At 48.6% G+C, this 23114-nt stretch overlaps 1 protein-coding gene across 4 annotated transcripts in view; it reads right to left on the bottom strand.

Moving 5' to 3' along the window:
• The window catches only part of UPF2 (UPF2 regulator of nonsense mediated mRNA decay), a 156579-nt gene that overhangs the window by 129471 nt on the left and 3994 nt on the right, over nt 1-23114 (bottom strand). For all 4 annotated transcript variants that reach the window (XM_069765218.1, XM_069765220.1, XM_069765221.1 and 1 more), the window contains exons 2-6: nt 20911-21257; nt 19721-20500; nt 10205-10365; nt 3416-3613; nt 1885-2031 (exon numbers count right to left, since the gene is read on the bottom strand). In XM_069765218.1, the coding sequence (XP_069621319.1) occupies nt 1885-2031; nt 3416-3613; nt 10205-10365; nt 19721-20500; nt 20911-21239 (1615 nt within the window). In that variant the 5' untranslated portion in view covers nt 21240-21257. The remainder of the gene's footprint in view (nt 1-1884; nt 2032-3415; nt 3614-10204; nt 10366-19720; nt 20501-20910; nt 21258-23114) is intronic.

The following is a 23114-nucleotide window of genomic DNA, read 5'->3' as shown; positions in this document are numbered from 1 at the left end:
CTTCCATGATCCGTAGGGAGGATTCATAGTAACAACCCAGAAGTTGGAGGTGCCGAGCCCTGGCGGCAAACCGCGCGCGATCAGCATGGCGCCGAAATGTGAACCCGGAAGTGAATGACAGCCACACTTCCGGTGCGCGCCGTCGTCACTTCCGTGCGCGCAGCTGCAGACGAGGACGACGCCGGGGAGCTCAGAGAGGACCCCGACTGCACATTACCGCCCCGCTTTACCTCCCAAAGAGGCGCAGGAAGGGCGGGAAAGGGGTCCCGAGTCACACCGCGTGGAGAAGAGAGCAGTCATCTGGAGGAGAGGGGGAAACTCAGACCTCAGACCGCCCGGCTTGTACAGTAACACTTTCAATGGCCGCGGTAGCACCTGGATGGACCTCTTCGTGCCCCACTGGGGGACAGGAAAAAACACTGGAGACAGCAGGAAGGGGAGGGTTATTTAACCTCTTTGTGTTTCCTGTCCCCCATTAAGGCGGGGAGACATCCTCCAAGGTGACTGTCGTGGAAGGTGACTGGAGAAAATCCCTATAATCACCTAATTCAAACATCTCATCCTCAGCAGCGTCTGACTCTTCTATCTATTCTCGCAGTGGATGCTGGCGGCACGATGCAGAGACGTTATTGCACTGCCGATGTTACCTGTTAGTGCTGGCCTCCTGGAGGTCACAGCCAGAAAGGACAACAGCGGCCTGCTGGGGCAAGTGATGGGGCCAGCAACTTTGTGCTTCTTCACAACTGTTAACAGTATTGGCATCTTGAGGATACAGATTCTGATAAGGTGGCAGACAAGGAGGCCCACGACCAGACAGGCCCTTCTGGCATTTACCAGAATTGCCAGATGGCCAGTCTGGCCCTGGTTATCACACACAGACACTAACATTTTTAACTATAGCAAAACCGGGCTGATCAGCAAAAGAGCATTCATTAGAACCCATATTTCTGATCCGATGCCAGCTTGCCAGCGAGCAGCTAATGTCCGGTTATTACACAGTTTATGCAGACCATTAAATCACTGTCATCAGCGCAATCTTAATGTTGCGGCGGCTGGAAACATACTGGTGTAAACATAAAGTCATGTTGGTACCTTTGCATAAAAGAGTGAACCTTACAAGATATTTACACTGCAAATTCAAATTAGTTTTCCTTTGGCTAATAAATGTTTCCTCATTACTCAGTGAGATTTTCCAATTTTGTTACCCTAAAAAGGTGTTGAAGTCATAAAAGAGGTTAATTTCTCAGAAAGACACTGATCTCTTGTTCCTTAATCAAAACATGATGCAAGCAGCCAAGTATAAGAACACAGAAATCCAAAGTCTGAAATAATCATGAACAGTGTACCCATGAGGGTTTGTCATATACATTTCACAAGTATAACTGCGAAGAGAAATCTAGGTCACTGGGAAACCAGTAAGAAAAGGAAGCCTCCACTTTTAGATTTCTCTTTTGCCGACAATTCACACTGCATAAAGTGCTGCCTCGGGTTATAATGGGCCAGAGGAAGCTACAGTTTAGAGATCTACAGACAGCATCAATCTGTGGCATTTGCAATGAATCTGTGCATCCCACTGGGCGGATGGATAAGCGGATGGTGGATTACTAAAGTGCAGGCATGTCTCCCACTGTCTATATAGCAGCGCCTCTCTACATGGACTGTACTGCTCTACTGGTGCCAGGACAAGCTACCTCCACTATTTTATTATTCCACCCTGGGCATAGAAGCTCCTGTCTTCTACATGGACCAGACAAAGGCTCCTTCTTTCTACATAAGGGCTCAACCTTCAGCAAATTCTGTGCAATCTGAAGGAGGGCTATATTTTTATACATGAATATTTTCACAGATTGTATGCACTCAGAAAAGTCACCAAATATTTATTACCTTGTTCATCAAGCAGTTTTTTCGTAAGATCTTCTGCTTCCTCAACTCCTTCCAGCTCCAAGGCATCATCAGTTATATCCAAGTTCTCCAGTTCCAATTCTAGTTCTTCTGTTGTGGAGACCTCTCTGTCTTTACAGTCTTTGGAATCTGATAATTAAAAAATACATATATTTGTATTCTTCATATTATGTGTTCTGTCCAAGAAGTACAGGTAAAAGTAGGGGATATTTGGCAAGTAGAGAAAATCCATAGGTTATACGTGTCCAGAAGGTCTCTTTCTCCAAGTTCTCTATGCTGCAGTTTTATAGTTTTAAATTCTCTTGATTATTGTCATACAAAAAAATTTGCTAATTGTAGCAGTGTATTTAGTGCCTGCCAATACTAAATTTGTTGTATGAAAAAAAACCAAAAAAAAAACAAGAGAATATGGCAGTTTTAGGACTAGTGCAAATGAGAGATTTGCTCAACTGAACCAGTCAATAATGGAGTTAAGGCAATAAAAAAGCAACTCTGTACTGTAGGCACTATCTACAGGCTCCAAAAAGACAAGGAGGATTGATTTAGGACACTGATGTATAATGGTTGGGCAAGTAATGTGAATTTTGAGAAGAAAAAAGCAGAAACCTTATTTTCAAGAAACGAGGATGCTGTGGTGAGTTTACGGTAAGACCCCGGAATAGGAGTGAAAGAGGTCTAGACATTCATGAGCAGGTTGCCTGGAGGACCAAATGCTTTAGAAAAGAGAGTAATTTCTATCATCCCAGCCAGACCCTTCCTTTGTCCTACAGATATGGTCCCCAAGCATCATTGTTGTTTCTCCACTTTTCTGGAGTAAATTACATCTTATACATTTGCGACCCCAAGTTGTTTTTTTGTTTTTTTTCTCTTCCCTTAACAACTTTAATTATCCGAAAGTTTTAGACAGATGGGTGAAATGCAACTTTCCAAATGTCACGTTCTATTTAGCGCATGTCACTCTAAACTCTGCCTCGAGTAAGGTTTATGGAGGAGATATCAATTTGGCACATTTTAGTCAGACATTTGCAAATTTTAAAAGCTTTTGCTGCTATTGTGCTAGAAACTCGAGAAAATGTAAAATTGATTGTCTGGTACTAGTCCCAGTTTGTGCAGATCTGGGGACCGTCTTGTAGGAAATTCGCCTGAAGTCTGATATATCTACTGAAACAAAGAGTATGCTAGGAGAAAAGTTACTAGTCCTCATCTAAGACAATAGTTTCCTATCCCAGGCCACTGGTTTGGTGTGTTATTGAGGATGAGAACAGAATAGATTTGAAAGCAATGTTGTAGTTCTATAAATATCAACGGGGGAAAAAACGTGCAACTGAAGTGATAAATCAGGCAGTCATAATATAAATGCAGAACACTCTAAATTAGTACTGTATATGAACATAGTGTTAAAAGGTATTAAAAATGGAATTGGTTACAATGGCACATCTTCAACAACCAAGCACACAGAGTCCCAGCTATTGCCTGCAAATAGTCCAGTAGTGCTGTCGTCATACTGATTTACCTTTTAGATCATCTTTGCTGCCGTCCTTGGATTGGAAACTCTTTTCATTGTCTTTAAATAATATAGCCGGGACAAAAGCTTTCAGGTCAATCAAGTTCTCATAGAAGTTTCGGGCATCTTCATCTTCCCAGATGCCACCTTCTAAATCATAATCGCCAGGCTTCCCAGGTGTGAATATGTCAATGCCAGGTACATGTTCTGAAAAACAGGGCATATCAAAGTGCAAAACATTAAAATTTAAAGACACAATGTCAATCTGATATTCGCAATTGATGCGCTGTTCTGAGTACACGACCACTGGGCATTAGTCCTTCAGTAAAAAAAAAAACAAAAAAAAACAGAAAAGAAGATTTTTGTGTACTCACCGTAAAATCTCTTTCTCTTAGCCTCTAATTGGGGGACACAGGACCATGGGTGTAATGCTGCTGTCCACTAGGAGGCGACACTATGCATAATCTGAAAAAGATTAACCGTGGCTCCTTCTCTGAAGTGTACACCCCTGGACGGCGTCAGTCTTCTCCAGTTTTGTGCAAAAGCAGTAGGAGGAACGTAACATGAATAACATAACCATGCCTATAAGAAGGCAACTATGTACGAGCTCAAGAAAACAATATGAGAACTCAACAGTAACAACGGCCCGGAAAGGGCAACAGGGTGGGAGCGGTGTCCCCCAATTAGAGGCTAAGAGAAAGATTTTATGGTGAGTACACAAAAATCTCCTTTATTCTGTTGCCTCATTGGGGGACACAGGACCATGGGATGTCCCAAAGCAGTCCCTGGGTGGGAAGCAATGGACGAATATTGTGCAGACAGGCCCCTACACTTGAGGTACCGCCGCCTGCAGAACACATCTACCCAGGCTCGCGTCCGCTGAGGACTGGGTATGAACCCTGTAGTTTTTAGTAAACGTGTGTAGGCTAGTCCAAGTGGCCGCCTTACACACTTGTTGTGCCGAATGGCCCAGGAGGCCCCTACCGCCCGTGTACAGTGTGCCGTAATACCGGCTGGAAGAGGAAAATTCTTAAGGCGATAGGCCTCTTGTATGGTGGATTTGATCCACCTGGCAAGGGTAGCTTTGGAAGCTGGCAGACCCATGCGGCCGCCTTCCGGAAGAAGGAAAAGAGAATCAGACCTCCGGAAGGACGCAGTCCTAGACACATATACGCAATGCCCTGACAAGGTCAAGCGTATGCAGAGCCTTCTCCACTCTATGAACCGGGACTGGACAAAGGGATGGCAGTGAAATTTCCTCATTGAGGTGGAAGTTGGACACAACCTTCGGAAGGAATGATGGGACCGTACGGCGAACTACCTTGTCCTGGTGAAAAACCAGGAAGGGCCGTCTGCAGTGCTGTCAGTTCAGACACCCTGCGTTGCCACCAGAAAAACCACCTCCTTAAGGGGTTCGGAGGGTGGTTCCTGCAATGTTGTCAGGACCAGGTTGAGGTCCCACGTTTCTAGTGGTCGTCTGTAGGGGGGAACCAAATCGGGAAATCCTCTGAAGAAAAGTCCTTACTTGCGGCTTGTAGAAATGCGCCGTTGAAAAAGCACTGAGAGGGCTGACACCTGGCTCTTATCGAGCCCAGGGACAGCCTGGCCTCCAGACCCGATTGGAGAAAACCAAGTAGTTTGGGGAGGGAATAAGGGAATGGGGTCTGGCTACGAGATTCGCACCAGGTAAAGAAAGCTTTCCAGGTACAGTAATAAATCTTGGCGGAGGCTGGCTTCCGTGCCCTGATCATGGTCCTAATGACGTCCGGCGAGAGCCCTGCCCGAGTTAAAATCCAGGTTTCAAGGGCCACGCCATCATATTGAGGGCCCCTGAGTTCTGGTGGTAGAACGGGCCTTGTGATAGATGATCCGGGTGGTCGGGGAGGCGCCAGGGGGCGTCTACTGTAAGTTGTACGATGTCGGCGTACCATGTACGTCTGGGCCAGTCCGGTGCGATTAGGATGGTTGGGACTCCCTCTAGATCTTCCTCACCACTCTGGATATCAGGGGGAGAGGTGGAAAAATTTACAGGAGCTGGAACTGGGTCCAGTCCTGAACTAGAGCGTCTGCTCCAAGCGACCGCGGATCGTGTGCTCTGGCCATGAAGTTGGAGACCATGGCATTGAAGTGGGATGCCATTAAGTCCACATCCGAGGTCCCCCAGCGATGGCAGAACTGGCGAAAAATTTCGGGATGGAGAGATTACTCTCCCGAGTCTATTCCTTGTCGGCTGAGGAAGTCTGCTTCCCAGTTGTCCACACCCAGAATGTGGACCGCCGAGAGAACCGACTCTGTGTCCTCCGCCCAGTGGAGGATGTGTGACACTTCTCGCATCGCCTGGGCACTGCGGGTCCCCCCTTGCTGATTCACACATTGTCCGACTATTCTGATGTGAGAGGCTGCCAGTAAGTCATGGAAGGCCCTCAATGCCAGGAGGCTGGCACGAATTTCCAGGAGGTTGATGGGCATGGTTGCATCCACTGGGGATCACTTGCCCTGTGGTGTAGGTGCACTGCACCCCAACCCATCAGGCTCGCATCGGTGGTCAGAACCTTCCATTGACCTGTGAGAAAGGATTCCCCCTTTGCTAGCGAGGTTGGCTTGAGCCACCACTGCAGGGACCTCCTGGTTGACGTTAGGCGGAACTCCCTGTCAAGAGAGAAAGGGTTCTTGTCCCAGGACTGGAGGATGGCTAGTTGGAGAGGCCTGAGGTGAAACTGGGCAAATGGGACCGTTTCTATTGCTGCCCCCATCCTGCCGAGGACTCTCATGGCAAACCGGAGAGATCTAGGGGGTTTGCGGAGGAGGGTGCAAACTCTTAGGCGGAGAGCCAGTGCCTTGTCCTTGGGAAGGAGAACTAGACCCCTGGAGGTGTTGAATAGCATTCCCAGAAATGTCAGAGACTGACTCGGGGTTGGTGATGACTTTTGTAGGTTGACTAATCAGCCCATGCGAGTGTCGGCTGTGATTCAGATGCTGAGCTCGCAGTCCTTGAAGGTGGGATGAGTAGATCGTCCAAGTATGGAACGACTACTATGCCTCTGGAATGCAGGACGTCCATGGTGGCTGCCATGACTTTGGTAAACACTCTGGGAGCCATGGCGAGTCCGAACGGGAGAGCCACGAACTGGAAGTGGTCCTGGTCGATTGCGAACATGAGGAACCTCTGATGGGCAGGTGCAATCATTATATATGCAGGTATGCGTCTTGTATGTCTATGGAGGCGAGATATTCTCCCTTCTCCATGGACGCAATGATGGACCGAAGGGACTTCATGCGGAAGTCACGGACCCGTACATATTTGTTGAGTTGTTTTAGGTCCAGTATGGGCCGCACGCTGCCTCCTTTCTTGGGGACTACGAATAGATTGGAGTAGAACCCTCAGAAGCGCTCAGCCGTGGGGATCGGTACTATGACTCCTGCTTGAAAAAGCGAGGAGACCGCTTGTCGGAAGGCACGAGGCGTGGCTGGTGGTTTTGGGGGGACAGAGTGGAAGAATCGGTCCGGTGGGTTGGAGGTAAAAAAAAACTCTCGTATCCAGAAGACACTAGTTCCCTGACCCACCTGTCTTTTGTAATAGGCAGCCAGACTTGATGAAAGAGCAAAAGTCGGCTGCCTACGGGTGTGGTGTCTTCCGGAGTCCGTGAGTCATGATGAGGAGAAAGTCAGATTTTCCTCCTCTGGGCTTTGACTGGCCTGCTTTTGATTGCCAGGTCTTGTCCGACCTTTGGGTCGATCATGAGTTGTCCGTGTGGGGAACGTTGAGGGCCCGTTATGATTTTGTGCTGGACACGAGACCGACCAGCCCGAGGAGTTCAGAAAGGATCGGAATCGAGTTTGGTTACGCTTCTTCTAAGTGAGTTTTAGGTTTCAGTTGGGGAAGAGAGGTACTCTTACCCCCGATGGCGTTGGATATCATTGTGTCCAACTGTTCACCGAAAAGTCGCCCACTGAGGTAGGGGAGGTGCATGAGGGACTTCTTTGAGGCTGCGTCCGCTTTCAATTCCCGCAGCCAGAGGATTAACCGAATTATGATGGCGTTTAATGCTATCCCCGCTACACCCCTTGCTGAATCCAGAGCTGCATGAAGCATGTAATCTGCTACAACTGCTATTTGAACCGCTTGGTCCGACAGCTCAGAAGCGGATGCTTGGAGGCCAGCTTGTAAATTTTTGGCCCAGGCCAGAATGGCCTTGGCAGCCCAAACTGAAGCGAACGCGGGAGCCAGGCATGCCCCAGCAGCCTCGAAAATTGAACGAGCCATGCATTCTACCTGCCGGTCTGCTGCGTCCCTGAGGGTTGAGCTATCTGGCAGTGAAAGGAGGGTCTGTGCTGCTAGTCTAGAGACTGGGGGGTCCAGTTCGGGTGGGTCTGTCCATTCCTTGGTATCCTTCTGCAGGAAGAAGTACCTCGCCTCCAGATATATGCGATTAGCAAATTTTTTCTCAGGCTGTGAGCTGCTTTTAACCTTCGTCCGGCTGAGTAGGTACAATTGTAACTATTCCGTTTTAAAATTGCAATAACTTTTTTTTTTCGAAAAGCCGTACAGGGCTGAAATTTCGTGACATCTCTGCAGTTTTGGTCCAGAATATATTGGCCAAATTTCAATAAAATATATATGAAGGTACAATTGTACCTCTGCATCCTGTTAATGTTGTAAAATTATGCAGCCTGACGAAGGTTAAGGATCACTTTAAACTCTGGGTGGTTAGAGAAAACCTTAGGGGGCTTCAGGGGTCCTTCAAAGGACTTCTTGTGTTCTGGGGCCTCTGGTGGCGGATCAGAAATGTCCAGCACCCGATGGATGGAAGAGATTAAGTCCTCAACTAGCGCTGTATTGCTAGGGGGATTGGGATCAGGGACCCCTCCATTTCCTTGTCTGAGTCGGAGTCACAGATGCCTTCCGAATCCTGTTTATCACTGAGGCGTCCCCTGCTGGGTGAGCTGGGATGGAGGCCTTCTCTGGTCAGGAATTGCTGAGATCTGCATTGTCTGCCCCTGGAAGGGAATGGTCTAGATGACCTGGAACTACGGTGTCTTTCCTTAGAAGGGGATGACTGTGTGCTATGGGATGACGCAGATGGACTTGACCTATGGGTCCGCTTGCGTCCTGACCTAGACGTGGATGTGCCAGGGTCTTTCTGTCCCTGAGTCAAGCTCTCCTTTTGCTATGTAACGGTCACAGCTGAGGCATGACTCTGCAGATCCTGAAGCAATGTGGAGTTTAGGTTATCTATAGGCTGCGTCATAGATTGCGACATCTGAGTGACCCATTCCGGCGTGGCATTAGACACTGAAGCATTGGCAGGGGCTTCTTGGGGCTCTGACAGTAGTCTGAGTGCAGTCCTGGCAGTGCGGGTACGTGCTGCCACTGGGGAGAGCGGTCCTGCAGGCTGTGCAGAATGCATAATAGCAGTCCTGACTGGTTCTCTTGGACCTTGAGCCTGGCATAGTGCACAGAGTGCAGAAGGGCTGGTTATGCAGAGGACCTTACAGGGGTAGCTACGCAGAGGAACCTATAGGGGAGCCTTATAGGGAATATAGATTCGCAGCCGAGTAAAACAACCCAGCTGTGATCTTGCCCCACCAGTTTGCCCCTAGGTCAAGCGCCGAAGATCCACAGTCCTGTGCCCCCAGGAGACTGGCTGGCCTGGTCCTGCTGACCGGGAGATGCAGGGTTAATCTTTGTTGCAGTAGAAATGGCCGCCGAGGAGAAGAGGAAGGGGGAGAAGGAGGCGGAGAGCTGAGAAAAAATGCGGCAAAGCTGTGTAAAAACGCGCCCTTTCTGTCTCGATCCACCCCCACTATGACACTGTAGAGTGTCATATTTGTCATCTGGGGGGCGGAGAGGAGGCAGCGGCTTCAGCTAGGCCGAAGCCACGGCCTAAATTAGATGCCTGATGCCCAGAAAGGCTCCAGGCCGGCGCGAAAGTCCGGGAGGGGGTCGGATCTGAACCGGACCCCCCTGGATTTAAGGCAGGATAGCGGTGGGGCTATAAGCGGAAGGGGGGGGCCTCTGAGGGGTCCCCCTGAGGCAGTATAGAGCTGGTGCTGCCGCAGAGACCGGGGCGCAGGGAGCCCTGTGTCTCTATTGTGCCATGCCTGCCTGCACTCCAACCTGCCCCGACAGGAGCCCGCAAGCTGGGCTGGGGTCCCTGGATGCAGGTGCAGTGTGCTGGCCCATTGCTGGGAGCTGCAGAGTGCTGCCTGTACAGGCCCTACCTGAGGCGTCTCAACCTAATGCCCCCAGAGGGGGATTAGGGAGGGTGCTGCGGTCACCTTCCTTCAGGGGCCTTTATCCTCACCTCGACCCAGAAACCAAAAGGAATTGGGGAAGGAGGGGGGTCTCGACTTCGAACCAGTACCCGAGGGACTGGGGAAGGAGCTACATGGGGAATAGCCATCTCAACTTCAACCGGGCACCCCGTAATAGGGGGCCGAGGAAGGAGCCATGCTGGGAGTCTCACAGGAGACCCACTTTTCTTCATCTGTAATCCTTCGGAAAAAAACGGAGTAAAAATTTTTTAGGTGTGCCTCCTATGCGACACCAAGCAAAAACTGGAGAAGGCTGACGCCGTCCAGGGGTGTATACTGCAGAGGAGGAGCCACGGTTAATCTGTTTCAGATTATGCATAGTGTCGCCTCCTAGTGGACAGCAGCATAACACCCATGGTCCTGTGTCCCCCAATGAGGCAACAGAGTAAAAATAGTGGAAAGACTTGAACTTTACAGATCTACTCTGCTATACAAACACACTGTACACGATAGAAGTATTTTTCTATAGGTATGCCCTGATACCTTCTGGCATTGGTTTGTCTTGAGGAAGCTCAGGCATATTTTCATCTAGAAGATCAGCAAGGGATTGCGAGTTTGCCAATAATTTCTGATAAGATGTAGCAAACTCCTCATATTGCTTGTGTCGGTCTTCACTCAATTCCCCCTTTGTGTGAAGTATACGTCTGCCAAAGGAAAAAAAAAAAAAGCCTGCATTATTTATAAACTTAACTAGATACTGAAGCAAAAAAAAAATAAAAATAATGCACTGTTAATCCATAAAAACTTAAAATAATGCTCTTTATTGATATAATTAAAACTTCACAATACAAGTAAAAAAAAAAAAAAAAAAAAGTAGAAAAAACAACAACTTTCAGATCCAAGCAACCTTAACCCCTTAATGACCTATGACGTTTATATAACATGTATATCTGTCATAGGTTGCCTCCTGCTCTTTGGTGCGGGCTCCGACGCTGAGCCTGCACCTTTTGTGGCACATGACAGATGATATGTGCCCCTAACAGCCGTGGGTGGAATCGCGATCTACCCACAGCTGTTAACTAGTTAAATGCTGCTGTCAATCTCTGACAGTGGTATTTAACTCTAGCAAACCGGATGCGCGTCTTAGCTCTGCTCATTGGCACCCCAGTTACATGATCGCTGGGTGCTGATGGGTTGGCATGACAACCAGGTCTGCAGGACCCCTGTGGTTGTCATTGCCAAACTGCTAAGAGCGTCGCCCACTACAGTCATGCTATGTGTAACACAAGCTATCAGAAGATCGCAGCTTCAAGTCTCCCATGGAAACTATTGAAACAAGTAAAAAAAAAAAAAAAAAAGTTTTAACCCCTTCATTACCTTGGGATTTTCCGTGTTCGTTTTTTGCTCCCCTCCTTCCCAGAGCCATAACTTTTTTATTTTTCCGTCAATATGGCCATGTGAGGGCTTATTTTTTGCGGGACGAGCTGTACTTTGAACGACATCATTGGTTTTACCATGTCGTGTACTAGAGAATGGGAAAAAAATTCCAAGTGCGGTGAAATTGCAAAAAAAGTGCAATCCCATGCGTGTCTTTTGTTTGGCTTTTTTGCTAGTTTCACTAAATGCAAAAACTGACCTGACATTATGATTCTCCAGGTCAGTACCAGTTCATAGACACCTAACATGACTAGGTTATTTTTTATCTAAGTGGTGAAAAAAAATTCCAAACTTTGCTAAAAAAAAAAAAAATTGCGCCATTTTCCGATACCTGTAGCGTCTCCATTTTTCGTGACCTGGGTTTGGGTGAGGGCTTATTTGCGTGCCGAGCTGACGTTTTTAGTGATACCATTTTGGTGCAGATACGTTCTTTTGATCGCCCGTTATTGCATTAAAATGCAATATCGCGACGACCAAAAAAAAACTTAATTTGGCGTTTCAATTTTTTTTCTCGCTACGCCATTTAGCGATCAGGTTAATACTTTTCTTTATTCATAGATCGGTCGATTCTGAACATGGCGATACCAAATATGTGTAGGTTTGATTTTATTTTTATTGTTGTATTTTGAATGGGGCGAAAGAGGGGTGATTTAACTTTTATTTTTTTATTCATTATATATATATATATATATATATATATATATATATATATATATATATATATATATATATATATATATATATATATATATATATATTTATTTATTTATTTTTTTACTTTTGCCATGCTTCAATAGCCTTCATGGGAGGCTAGAAGCTGGCACAACTGGATCGGCTCTGCTACATAGGAGTGATCATCAGATCGCTCCTATGTAGCTGAATTACAGGCTGGCTATGAATGCTGACCACAGGGTGGCGCTTACAACAAGCCGGCATCAGCAACCATAGAGGTCTCAAGGAGACCTCTGGTTACTATGCAGACGCATCGCTGACCCCGATCAGGGGTCGACGATGAGCGCATTTCCAGCCACGCGGCCGGAAGCGGTAGTTAAATGCCGCTGTCAGCGTTTGACAGCAGCATTTAACTAGTTAATAGTGGCGGGTGGATCGTGATTCCACTCACATGTCAGCTGTTCAAAACAGCGGACATGTCGCGGCTTTAATGTGGGCTCGCCGTTGGAGCCCGCATCAAAGCAGGGGATCGGACCTCGGACATACTTTCCCGTCCGAGGTCAGAAAGGGATTAAGAGTATTAAAAAAAAAAAAAAAAAAAAAATGTAAAAATAGGGATTTTTGTGTGTACTCACCGTAAAATCCTTTTCTCCGAGCCACTCATTGGGGGACACAGGACCATGGGTTATGCTGCTGCCACTAGGAGGCTGACACTAAGCTGAGACAAAAAAGGGTTAGCTCCTCCCCTGCAGTATACACCCTCATGCTGGCATGCAGAGACCCAGTTAAGTGCAAAAGCAGTAGGATAATGAGAACAATATATCAAAAAACATTGGAACATAACATGTCAAACAACAGTCAAAGACTAAAAAAGATAACTAGCCGTAAGGCTACCAGGGTGGGTGCTGTGTCCCCCAATGAGTGGCTCGGAGAAAAGGATTTTACGGTGAGTACACACAAAAATCCCTATTTCTCCTTCGCCTCATTGGGGGACACAGGACCATGGGACGTCCCAAAGCAGTCCCTGGGAGGGAAACAATACAACCACGTAACTTCATGTACCATCTGACTACCAATGCGCAACGGCCGCCTGCAGGATACGCCTGCCAAGGGCCGCGTCCGCAGAGGATTGGATATGCACATTGTAATGCTTTGTGAAGGTATGCAGGCTGGACCACGTTGCGGCCTTGCAAACCTGCTCCGCTGATGCCTGGTGCCGGATGGCCCAGGAAGCACCCATCGACCGAGTGGAGTGAGCTCTAATCCCCGCCGGGATAGGACTGCCCCTGACCCGATAGGATTCCTGGATAGCAGATCGGATCCATCTAGCTATCGTGGATTTAGACGCCGCCAAACCCTTTCTGTGACCCTCCGGGAGCACGAAAAGGGCGTCCGATTTTCTGAAGTGTGCCGTTCTGGAAATGTACCTCCTGAGAGCCCGTACCACGTCCAGAGTATGGAGAGCCTTCTCGACCCTATGTTTAGGCTGCGGACAAAAGGAGGGAAGGATGATGTCCTCGTTAAGGTGGAAAGATGAGACCACCTTTGGAAGAAACGCGGGAGAAGGACGTAGGACTACCTTGTCCTGATGAAAGGCAAGGAAAGGTGCCCGACAGGATAGAGCGGCGAGCTCTGAAACCCTTCTGATGGACGTCACCGCTACCAGGAAGGCAACCTTCCAAGAGAGAACAGAGAGCGGAACGTCTTGAAGGGGTTCGAACGGCGGTTCCTGGAGAGCCCCCAGGACCAAATTGAGATCCCAGGTCTCCAAAGGCATCCTGTAAGGAGGAACAACATGGAAGACTCCCTGAATGAAAGTCTTGACCTGAAGGTTGGTGGCGATCCTACGCTGGAACAGCACGGATAAGGCTGAGATCTGACCTTTAAGAGAGCTCAGGGCCAAACCGGAATCCAGACCGGACTGAAGGAAATTCAGGATACAAGGGATGGAGAAGCTGAGCGGAGGGAGCCCTCGGAGCCTGCACCAAGAAAAGAAGGTCTTCCAGACGCGGTGGTAGATAGAGGCAGAGGACGCCTTGCGAGCACTTAGCATGGTAGGAATGACCTGCTGAGAGAAACCAGCACGAGCTAGAATCCAGGTTTCAACAGCCACGCCGTCAAACGTAGGGCCCCTGAGCTCTGATGGTAGATCGGTCTTTGGCGAAGTAGGTCTGGGCGGTCTGGCAACCGCAAGGGGACGTCGGCTACGAGCTGAACGAGCTCCGCGTACCAAGCGCGACGAGGCCAGTCTGGGGCGACCAGAATGACCGGTCCTCCCTCCGTCCTGATCTTTCGGATGACCTTCGGCAGTAAGGGAAGAGGAGGAAACACGTATGGGAGTTGAAAATGATGCCACGGAGAAATTAGCGCGTCCACTCCAATGGCCTGGGGATCCCGAGATCGAGCGATGAAGTTGTGGACCTTGGCGTTCCATCTGGATGCCATCAGATCCACGTCCGGGGTCCCCCAGCGAAGACAGATCTGGAGAAAAACTTCTGGGTGAAGTTCCCATTCCCCCGAGGCAAGGCCCTGGCGGCTCAGGAAGTCCGCTGCCCAGTTCTCGACTCCCGGAATGTGCACCGCCGAGATGATGGAGTGGTTGGTCTCGGCCCAACGAAGGATGAGAGAGACTTCCCTCATCGCCGCCCTGCTGCGGGTACCCCCCTGGTGGTTGATGTAAGCCACCGCCGTGACGTTGTCCGATTGGACTCTTATTGGGTGACCCGCAAGCAGAGCGTGGAAGTGAATCAGAGCAAGTCTGATAGCACGAATCTCCAGAATGTTGATGGGGAGGCTGGATTCCCGAGCAGTCCAACGACCCTGGGCCGAGTGGTGAAGAAACACCGCCCCCCAGCCAAGAAGACTGGCGTCGGTGGTTACCACTAACCAGCGGAACGGGAGGAAGGACTTCCCCTGGAGAAGAGATGGTCCCAGGGTCCACCAAATGAGAGAATGTCTGACCCGAGGAGACAGGGGACAAGGGAGGTCGAGAGAAAAGAGACTCCTGTCCCAGTTGTCCAGCAGAGCCTGTTGTAAGGGGCGGAGATGGAGTTGAGCGAAGGGAACAGCTTCGATTGCCGCAACCATCTTTCCCAGGATCTTCATGGCGAACCGAATGGTTCGCGGGCGAGGATGGCAGAGTGTACGGACTCCCTGCTGGAGCGCTTGGACCTTGGACCGAGGAAGCAAAACCAGCCCCCTTGAAGTGTCCAGGATCATTCCCAGAAAGGAGATCCGACGGGAAGGAACGGGAGATGACTTGTCTAAGTTGATCAGCCAGCCCAGGCGAGAAAGCGAATCCAGGGTAATGTGGACGCTTGACTCGCAGGCCTGAAACGACGGGCCCTTTATGAGGAGATCGTCTAAGTAAGGTAATACGACGACTCCTCGAGAGTGAAGAATGGCCATGACAGCCGCCATGACCTTGGTGAACACCCTGGGCGCCGTGGCGAGACCGAAGGGCAAGGCTGTGAACTGAAAATGGTCCTCTCGAATGGCAAAGCGAAGGAACCTCTGATGAGGCGGGAAGATCGGGATGTGAAGATAGGCATCCTTGATGTCTATCGAGGCCAAAAATTCCCCTCTTTCCATGGAGGAGATGACTGATCTGAGCGATTCCATCCTGAAGTGCCGGACTCTCACGCACCTGTTCAGAAGCTTCAGATCCAAAATGGGACGAACGGTCCCGTCCTTCTTTGGCACGACGAAGAGGTTTGAGTAGAAGCCTCTGAACCTCTCGTGTTCCGGGACCGGCACGATGACCCCGCTCTGGCGGAGGGAGTGGATGGCGCAAAGAAGGGCGCGAGACTGAGCTCCCGAACTGGGAAGACGAGAGGGGAAGAACCGAGTGGGAGGGGGAGAGGAGAACTCTATCTTGTAGCCAGACGATACCAGATCTCTGACCCATTCGTCGTGAACGACGGAGAGCCAGGCTTGTTGAAAAAGGAGTAGACGACCGCCTACTCTTCTGGGATCGACTGGCGCTGTTCCCGAGTCATTGAGAAGGGAATCTGGGAGGTCTGGAACCTCTGGTTCGGGGCTGCCTCGGTTTCCCGCGCCAGGAGGGATTAGGTCTGAAGGATGGACGAACGTCTCTGTCTGCGCGGGCGGAGCGGTCCGATCTGGGAAGGCCAGAGGGATTGGACCAGGCAGAGTTGGTACGAAAAGGCCGAAAACGAAAGTAAGGCTGGCGCTGGAAAGCCGCCTTGGGCCTCTGTTGGGGAAGAAACTTGCTCTTTCCCCCTGTGGCGTCGGAAATAAGCTGGTCAAGCTTTTTGCCGAAAAGACGCCCGCTTTGAAAAGGGAGAGAAATCAGGGATTTTTTAGAGGAAGAGTCTGCGCGCCAATCTCTGAGCCAAAGGGCCCTTCTAATAGCGATGGCGTTGGAAGCCGCCGAAGCAGCGCAATTTGCCGCGTCGAGAGATGCGAACATAACATAATCGCTGGCCATGGCTAGCTGCTTAGCCAGGTCCGCCATCTCCGAGGGGAGGTCCTGCTCATTAATGGATTTCGCTAGGGCATCCGCCCAGGAAACCATAGCCTTGGACACCCAGGCCGCGGCGAAGGAGGGAGACAGGGACGAGCCAGAGGCTTCGTACACCGAGCGAGCTAGAGAGTCTATCTGGCGTTCGGTGGGACTCTTAATTGAAGCGCCCTCCGGGACTGAGAGAAGAGTCTTAGAAGCCAGGCGCGAGACCGGCGGATCTACCGTGGGGGGATCCGTCCAGTCTTTCACAAGATCAGCTGAGAAGGGATACTTGGAAACCAAGACCTTCTTACCCGTGAAGCGCTTGTCTGGGTGTTCCCTGTGACGCCTGACTATGTCCAGGAAGGCTGGATGAGAGGCAAAAGCGTTGTGAGAACGCTTGGTTCTGGAAAAGGAGACCGCATGTTCCGGAGCGGAATTAGAATCGTCATCCACCTTTAGTGCGTGATTGACTGCTACGATGAGGGAGTCAACCGTGGCTCTGAACTCCGGAGCCTCCGGATCCAAAGAAATTTCAGACTCATGTTCAGAGTCCTGAACGCTTCGAGCCCCCAAAGAGGGTGAGCGAGAGGTGGAGCTGCCAGAGTCTGAGTGACGAGGAGAACGCTCCGGAGAGGTAGTACGGGTCCGTTTTCTGGACGACCGTGCCTCTTTAAGAGGCGAGCGGCCCCTGCTGGCCGACGATTCCCCTGCTATGGAGGGATCCCTTAGCACCTGTAGCGGATTGCCCCGTTCCCCGGGAGGATTTTGAATGGACTTGATGGCGTTAGCTAAAAAATCCACGGACTGAGAAAGCGAGGCGACCCACGGGGGGGGGCTAGGTACTCCAGGGTCGGCGGCGGTGGAGGGCTCCTGGGCACACGGGGCATCGCAGGCAGAGCAGAGGGGAGAGCTTTGAGGCCTGGGAAGAGGGGCCTGGCAGGTGGTACACGCAGAAAAGAAGGTTGTATGCACCTTAGAAGATTTTTTAGACCTTGACTGCGACATGATGCTAATGCAGACAAAATTACAGGGTCTATATAGAGGTGACCAGTGACTGAGAGGGCGCTGCAGAGGGGAGCTAACGATGTCTCCTTACCCCGGTCCTGTGTCCCGCTATCCAGGAGAGACGAACTGCTGGGGTGTTCACTCTGAGAGGAGGAAGCCGGCTGCACGTGGGCCACTGACGCGCCAGAGATGCGACAGGCAGGAGCTGCGGCGCTGAGGAGAGGGACCAAGATGGCCGCCGAGATCAGGAAGAGAAATCTCGGCGGCTGTGAGAAGCGCCAGGAGCGGGGGGCGGCGCCACAGACACTGGCTGGAGTGGGCGGAGCTTAGCGGCGGCGACCAGCGGCTAGGCCGAAGCCGGGGACTAAATTTGCGTCCTCGGCCCGGCGCGCGGTCGCGAGCGCCGGAAAGGGACAGGGACCGCCCAAAAAGCCTGCAGATGGAGCCCAGGGATGAGGAGCCCTCCTGACCGCCGGCGACACCCCTCCAGTCCCCCCACCGGGCACTTACCCTGAAGATGGAGGTGAGAGGGAACCATGGTGCCATATATAGGAACGGTGCAGGGGTTGGGAAGCCTTCTATCCACCTACCCCACATGGGGGGTGGAGAGGAACCGTCCACCACCTGAGTCACAAGTCACATTGGTGATGCAGTGTGGTCTGCACGGACGCCACTGGGATAAAGCCACTGTACAGCCGAGGGTAGAACCTGGTGGACAGGGCAGATGTCCGGCAATAAAAAGGCCTGGCTGCAGAGGAGGATACTGGAGGTAGGAACACCAGTGCTCGTCTGTATAAGGGGAGATCGGGGCCCATTAGGGGAGAAACCGTCGCCCAAAAAAAAGGACAGCTCAGGCAGTGGCTCCCACGTCGCAGGAGAGGATACGGTGAGGTGAAACTCCCGTGCTTGCCTGTTGTTGGTTCGGGGGAGATCGGACCTTAGAAGAATCCGTCGCCCCCTTCGTCCGGAATAGATGAAAAAAGAGAGAAAAAAATCAGTGTGCCTCCTACGGACACTAAGCTTAAACTGGGTCTCTGCATGCCAGCATGAGGGTGTATACTGCAGGGGAGGAGCTAACCCTTTTTTGTCTCAGCTTAGTGTCAGCCTCCTAGTGACAGCAGCATAACCCATGGTCCTGTGTCCCCCAATGAGGCGAAGGAGAAATATAAACGTTCAGATCACCCCCTTTTCGCCCCATTCAAATTAAAACAATTTAAATAAATACATATATTTGGTATCGCTGTATTCACAAACACCCGATCTATCAAGATATAAAAACAATTAATCCGATCAGTAAACGTCGAAATGAGAAAAAAAAATTAAAATGTTAGAATTATGTTTTTTGTGGTCGCTACGAATTGCAATAAAATGCAGATGACAGGCGATCAAAAGATGGGATCTACCCCAATATGGTATTGTAAAAAACGTCAGCTTGGAACGCAAAAAATAAGTCCTCACTCAGACCCAGATCCCAAAAAATGGAGATGCTACGGGTCTCAGAAAATAGTTTTTTTTTTTTTTTTTTACAAACTTTGGATTTTCTTTTTCCAGCACTTAAAGGGAACCTGTCACCCCCAAAATCGAAGGTGAGCTAAGCCCACCGGCATCAGGGGCTTATCTACAGCATTCTGGAATGCTGTAGATAAGCCCCCGATGTATCCTAAAAGATGAGAAAAAGAGGTTAGATTATACTCACCCAGGGGCGGTCCTGGTACGGTCTGATGGGTGTCGCGGGTCCTGCGCCTCCTATCTTCATCAGATGACGTCCTCTTCTTGTCTTCACGCTGTGGCTCCGGTGCTGGCGTACTTAGTCTGCCCTGTTGAGGGCAGCGTAGTACGCCTGCGCTGGAGCCGCAGTGTGAAGACAAGAGAACGTCATCGTAAGAAGATGGGAGGCCGCGGACCGCGACGCCGATCGGACCGCCCGCGTAGGTGAGTATAATCTAACCTCTTTCTCATCTTTTAGGATACATCGGGGCTTATCTACAGCATTCCAGAATGCTGTAGATAAGCCACTGATGCTGGTGGGCTTAGCTCACCTTCGATTTTGGGGGTGACAGGTTCCCTTTAAATAAAAAAGAACCTATATATGTTTGGTATCTAAGAACTCATAAAGAGCCGAAGGAATCATAATGGCAGGTCAGTTCTAGCATTTAGTGAACATGGTAAAAAAATTAAAAAATTGTGGAATTCCACTTTTATTGCAATTTCATCGCACTTGGAATTGGGAAAAAAGGGAGCAAAACAACGGAAATGCAAAAACAGAAATATGCCTGGTCTTTAAGGGGTTAATCCTGGCATCAACTTGCCACCGGCCACAGTTCTCCTGACCCAAGCGTAGGCATACTTAAGCTGTTAAATTCTGGTGAGGAGAACCATGGAGGGTCCAGACATCGTGGTCCTTTCCTTGGAGTGTAAATGTTGCACATGTGAAACCAGCTTTGGCCCTTGGCTTCACAGATGTACCCAAGCCATACCTGTTCTGCCGTTCTATGTTCTGCAGCTCCCGGTGGTCCCTCTTCAGATGCTTTGTTAAGGAAGTGAAGTACTCCTTCAGCAAGTTCTGAAAAGGCTGCTGCTTCTCTGGACTGATAATCTCACTAGGTGGGAAGTTTAGATTAAATTTATCAGATGCACACTTGACTTTTCTTGGAACCAAGCCAGCAATGTCATCACCACAGTGACGACAGAAGCTTATGACCACAGAAACATGAGTGTGGGACTCCCGATCAGCATTTATGATGTTCTTCAGTTGTTCATAGATCAATGAGAGACCTTCTTTATCAGTGAAAATACCAATTATGGTTAGTTCTGCAATGAAGCGCAAATCTGTTCTCAGTTTAGTAATGTTTGGGGTTTTATCTTCTTTGCGAGCTTCAAAGTGCTTCTTCCAAACCTGAAGTAGAGACTGGGCGAAATCGGCATATCGCTGGTGGAAGAGAGAACACAAGTGCACTGCGCAGTTAACATCAGAGATTTTTAGCTTTGCTTCGACTATTGAAGCTGCGGCTTCTGCAATGTACTTGCTTAGGTTAAGGCCATTGAAATCATGGGACAAAGAATCTCTCTGCTGCTCAGTTATGGTTCTTAGTTTCTTCACAAAGGCAGTGTTTTTCTTGAGACTGGAATCCAGACGGCTGAAAAAGTGTTCTTCAGGACGATGCTCAGAAGCATTTTGATTTTTGCTCCGCAGCTCTTTTCTGGCCTGATGTCTTTCCCAGGCTTCCTGGTGCAATTGATGTGCTTCTTCTTTCTCCCTGCATCAAAAAAGATTTATATATCACATTTTATTCTATGTTAAAGTGATAAAAACTATAATACTACTCCATTAATGAAAAAATAATTTAGCTGCTCGCTGGCCTGCACCCTGAAACTTCACAAAAACGAGGGTGAACCTTTCTAAATAAATACATTCCCTATAAAAAATTAAAAAAAATACATGACTATATTTAAAGGATTTGTCTGCTACTTTGATATGGATGACCTTTCCAGAGGACATCAATATCTGATTGGCGGGGCAGTCCCACACTAGACAGCTGCTATCAGCTCTGGCGGCGACCAGATGTATACAGTGCACCGAGTCGTACCTATTAAACTGAATTTAGCACATTAAGAAAAGGCATAGGAGGAAACCCCAATCTAGAATATTTGACCCCTATCTACTTACTTTACTAGAGCAGCAGCTTCTTCTTGATGACTCAGTTCTTCTTCCCGCTTTTTTCTTTCCTCCTCTTGATCACGTTTTTCCTCCTCCACAGCTTTTCCTGAATCCTCCTCCTTCTTCCTACCATCCTTGTCCTCCTTCTTGCGTTTGTCATCTTCCGTTTTTTTCTTCTTCTCTTCTGTGACCCTTGATGAGTCTTTCTTGCTTCCCACCTTTAGCTCATCTTTCGCCCTCTCTCTAACACCTGCTGCCCGCTTATCAGAAGAGTCTTTGGAAACACCTGCAGAATCTTTCTCTTCCATGTTTGATGGATTCTTACGTTCTGCTGGCATTATCTGAACAATGCAAACCTTTGAAGAAAAAGTGAAAGACACATTTCTGAAATAAAATCGATTTGGAAAAATAACAAAAATCCTGTAAATTTCACGCTGCGGCATAAAGACAATATAATGTTTACCCAAATAAACGAGTGATTTACTGTATTCCTCCCAAAAAAGTGTGTACAACATAAAAGTATTTGATCCCTTGCTGCTTTTGTAAGTTTGCCCACTGACAAAGACATGAAGTCTATAATTTTAAGAGTACGGTAGGTTAATTTTAACATTGAGAGATAGAATATCAAAGATAAAATCCAGAAAATCAGATTGTATAAATTATATACCGTAAATGTATTTGAATTTTGCAGTGAGAAATAACAGTATTTGATCCCCTACCAACCATCAAGAGTTCTGGCTCCTACAGACCATGGAATTGTTGATCCATTCTGAACGGGAGGGAGGGTCAGTGTCTTTCCAATGTCTTGTTATGAGACTTTTAGTTGCATTAAGGAGATGGGCTATTATAATACAGGTACTATTATGTTGATGTTGAGAATTAATGCTAAGAAGGATTAATTGGGGGTGTTAAAGAGAATAATATTTTCAGAGGTTTCTCTATATGTTTATGTATAGTTTCCCCAAAAGATGCAATTTTAGAACAACAATTTAACCAAATATGGGAGGGTGTTCCAGATATCAGATTGCAGGGTGGATTTGATTTAACTCTAACTGATTTAAATCACGATTTAAATCACTAGTCAGTAAGGCTTGATTTAAATCAGTGATTTAAATCAAAGTTTCTACCTAACTGAATTTGACTCCGCAGAGGTCTCAGCCTCTTCTTCACGGCAAAAATGTTACAACATGAACAGAGTTGAGAAAAAGACCTTAATCCTATTGTTCTACAAACCTATGAATACAGAATCAACCCCTTCAGTGCCAAGTCCAAGAAGTTAGACAATATGTTTCTGATTGTTTGGAGTGGAATAGATCTGCACAACACAAGAAGAATGTGAATCTAAGTGTGAGGAGGAGGAAGGGCAAGCAGACAAGAAAATGAAAGGGAAACTTTGAGCACAATACTGCAGCATAGCCACAGACAGACAAGTCTGGATCTGTTTGTGTGTACGATCTGAGGTTTATTACATTCTTTCCTTATAATGGCAGCAGGCCGTAAAAGAGACCCAGTTTGGGAATATTTTAATGAAGCTCCTTCGCCTGTCGGTAAGGCAGGCATGCGTGCAAAATGCAAACGATGCAACAAAGAGATGCAAGGCCTGGTGGCGCGAATGAGGCAACATCATGAGATGAGTCATCTTCATCACCGCACTTCTCATGATGTTGCGTCATTCGCGCCACCAGGCCTTGCATCTCTTTGTTGCATCGTTTGCATTTTGCACGCATGCCTGCCTTACCGACAGGCGAAGGAGCTTCATTAAAATATTCCCAAACTGGGTCTCTTTTACGGCCTGCTGCCATTATAAGGAAAGAATGTAATAAACCTCAGATCGTACACACAAACAGATCCAGACTTGTCTGTCTGTGGCTATGCTGCAGTATTGTGCTCAAAGTTTCCCTTTCATTTTCTTGTCTGCTTGCCCTTCCTCCTCCTCACACTTAGATTCACATTCTTCTTGTGTTGTGCAGATCTATTCCACTCCAAACAATCAGAAACATTGTCTAACTTCTTGGACTTGGCACTGAAGGGGTTGATTCTGTATTCATAGGTTTGTAGAACAATAGGATTAAGGTATTTTTCTCAACTCTGTTCATGTTGTAACATTTTTGCCGTGAAGAAGAGGCTGGGACCTCTGCGGAGTCAAATTCAGTTTTGAGAACTGCGTAAGTAAAGCGAGTGTCTGTGATAATATAGGAGAGAAACTGCCCACT

The sequence above is a fragment of the Ranitomeya imitator genome, chromosome 4 (assembly GCF_032444005.1).
Source record: "Ranitomeya imitator isolate aRanImi1 chromosome 4, aRanImi1.pri, whole genome shotgun sequence".
Taxonomy (NCBI): domain Eukaryota; kingdom Metazoa; phylum Chordata; class Amphibia; order Anura; family Dendrobatidae; genus Ranitomeya; species Ranitomeya imitator.
This window is presented reverse-complemented; position numbering and strand designations above follow the sequence as displayed.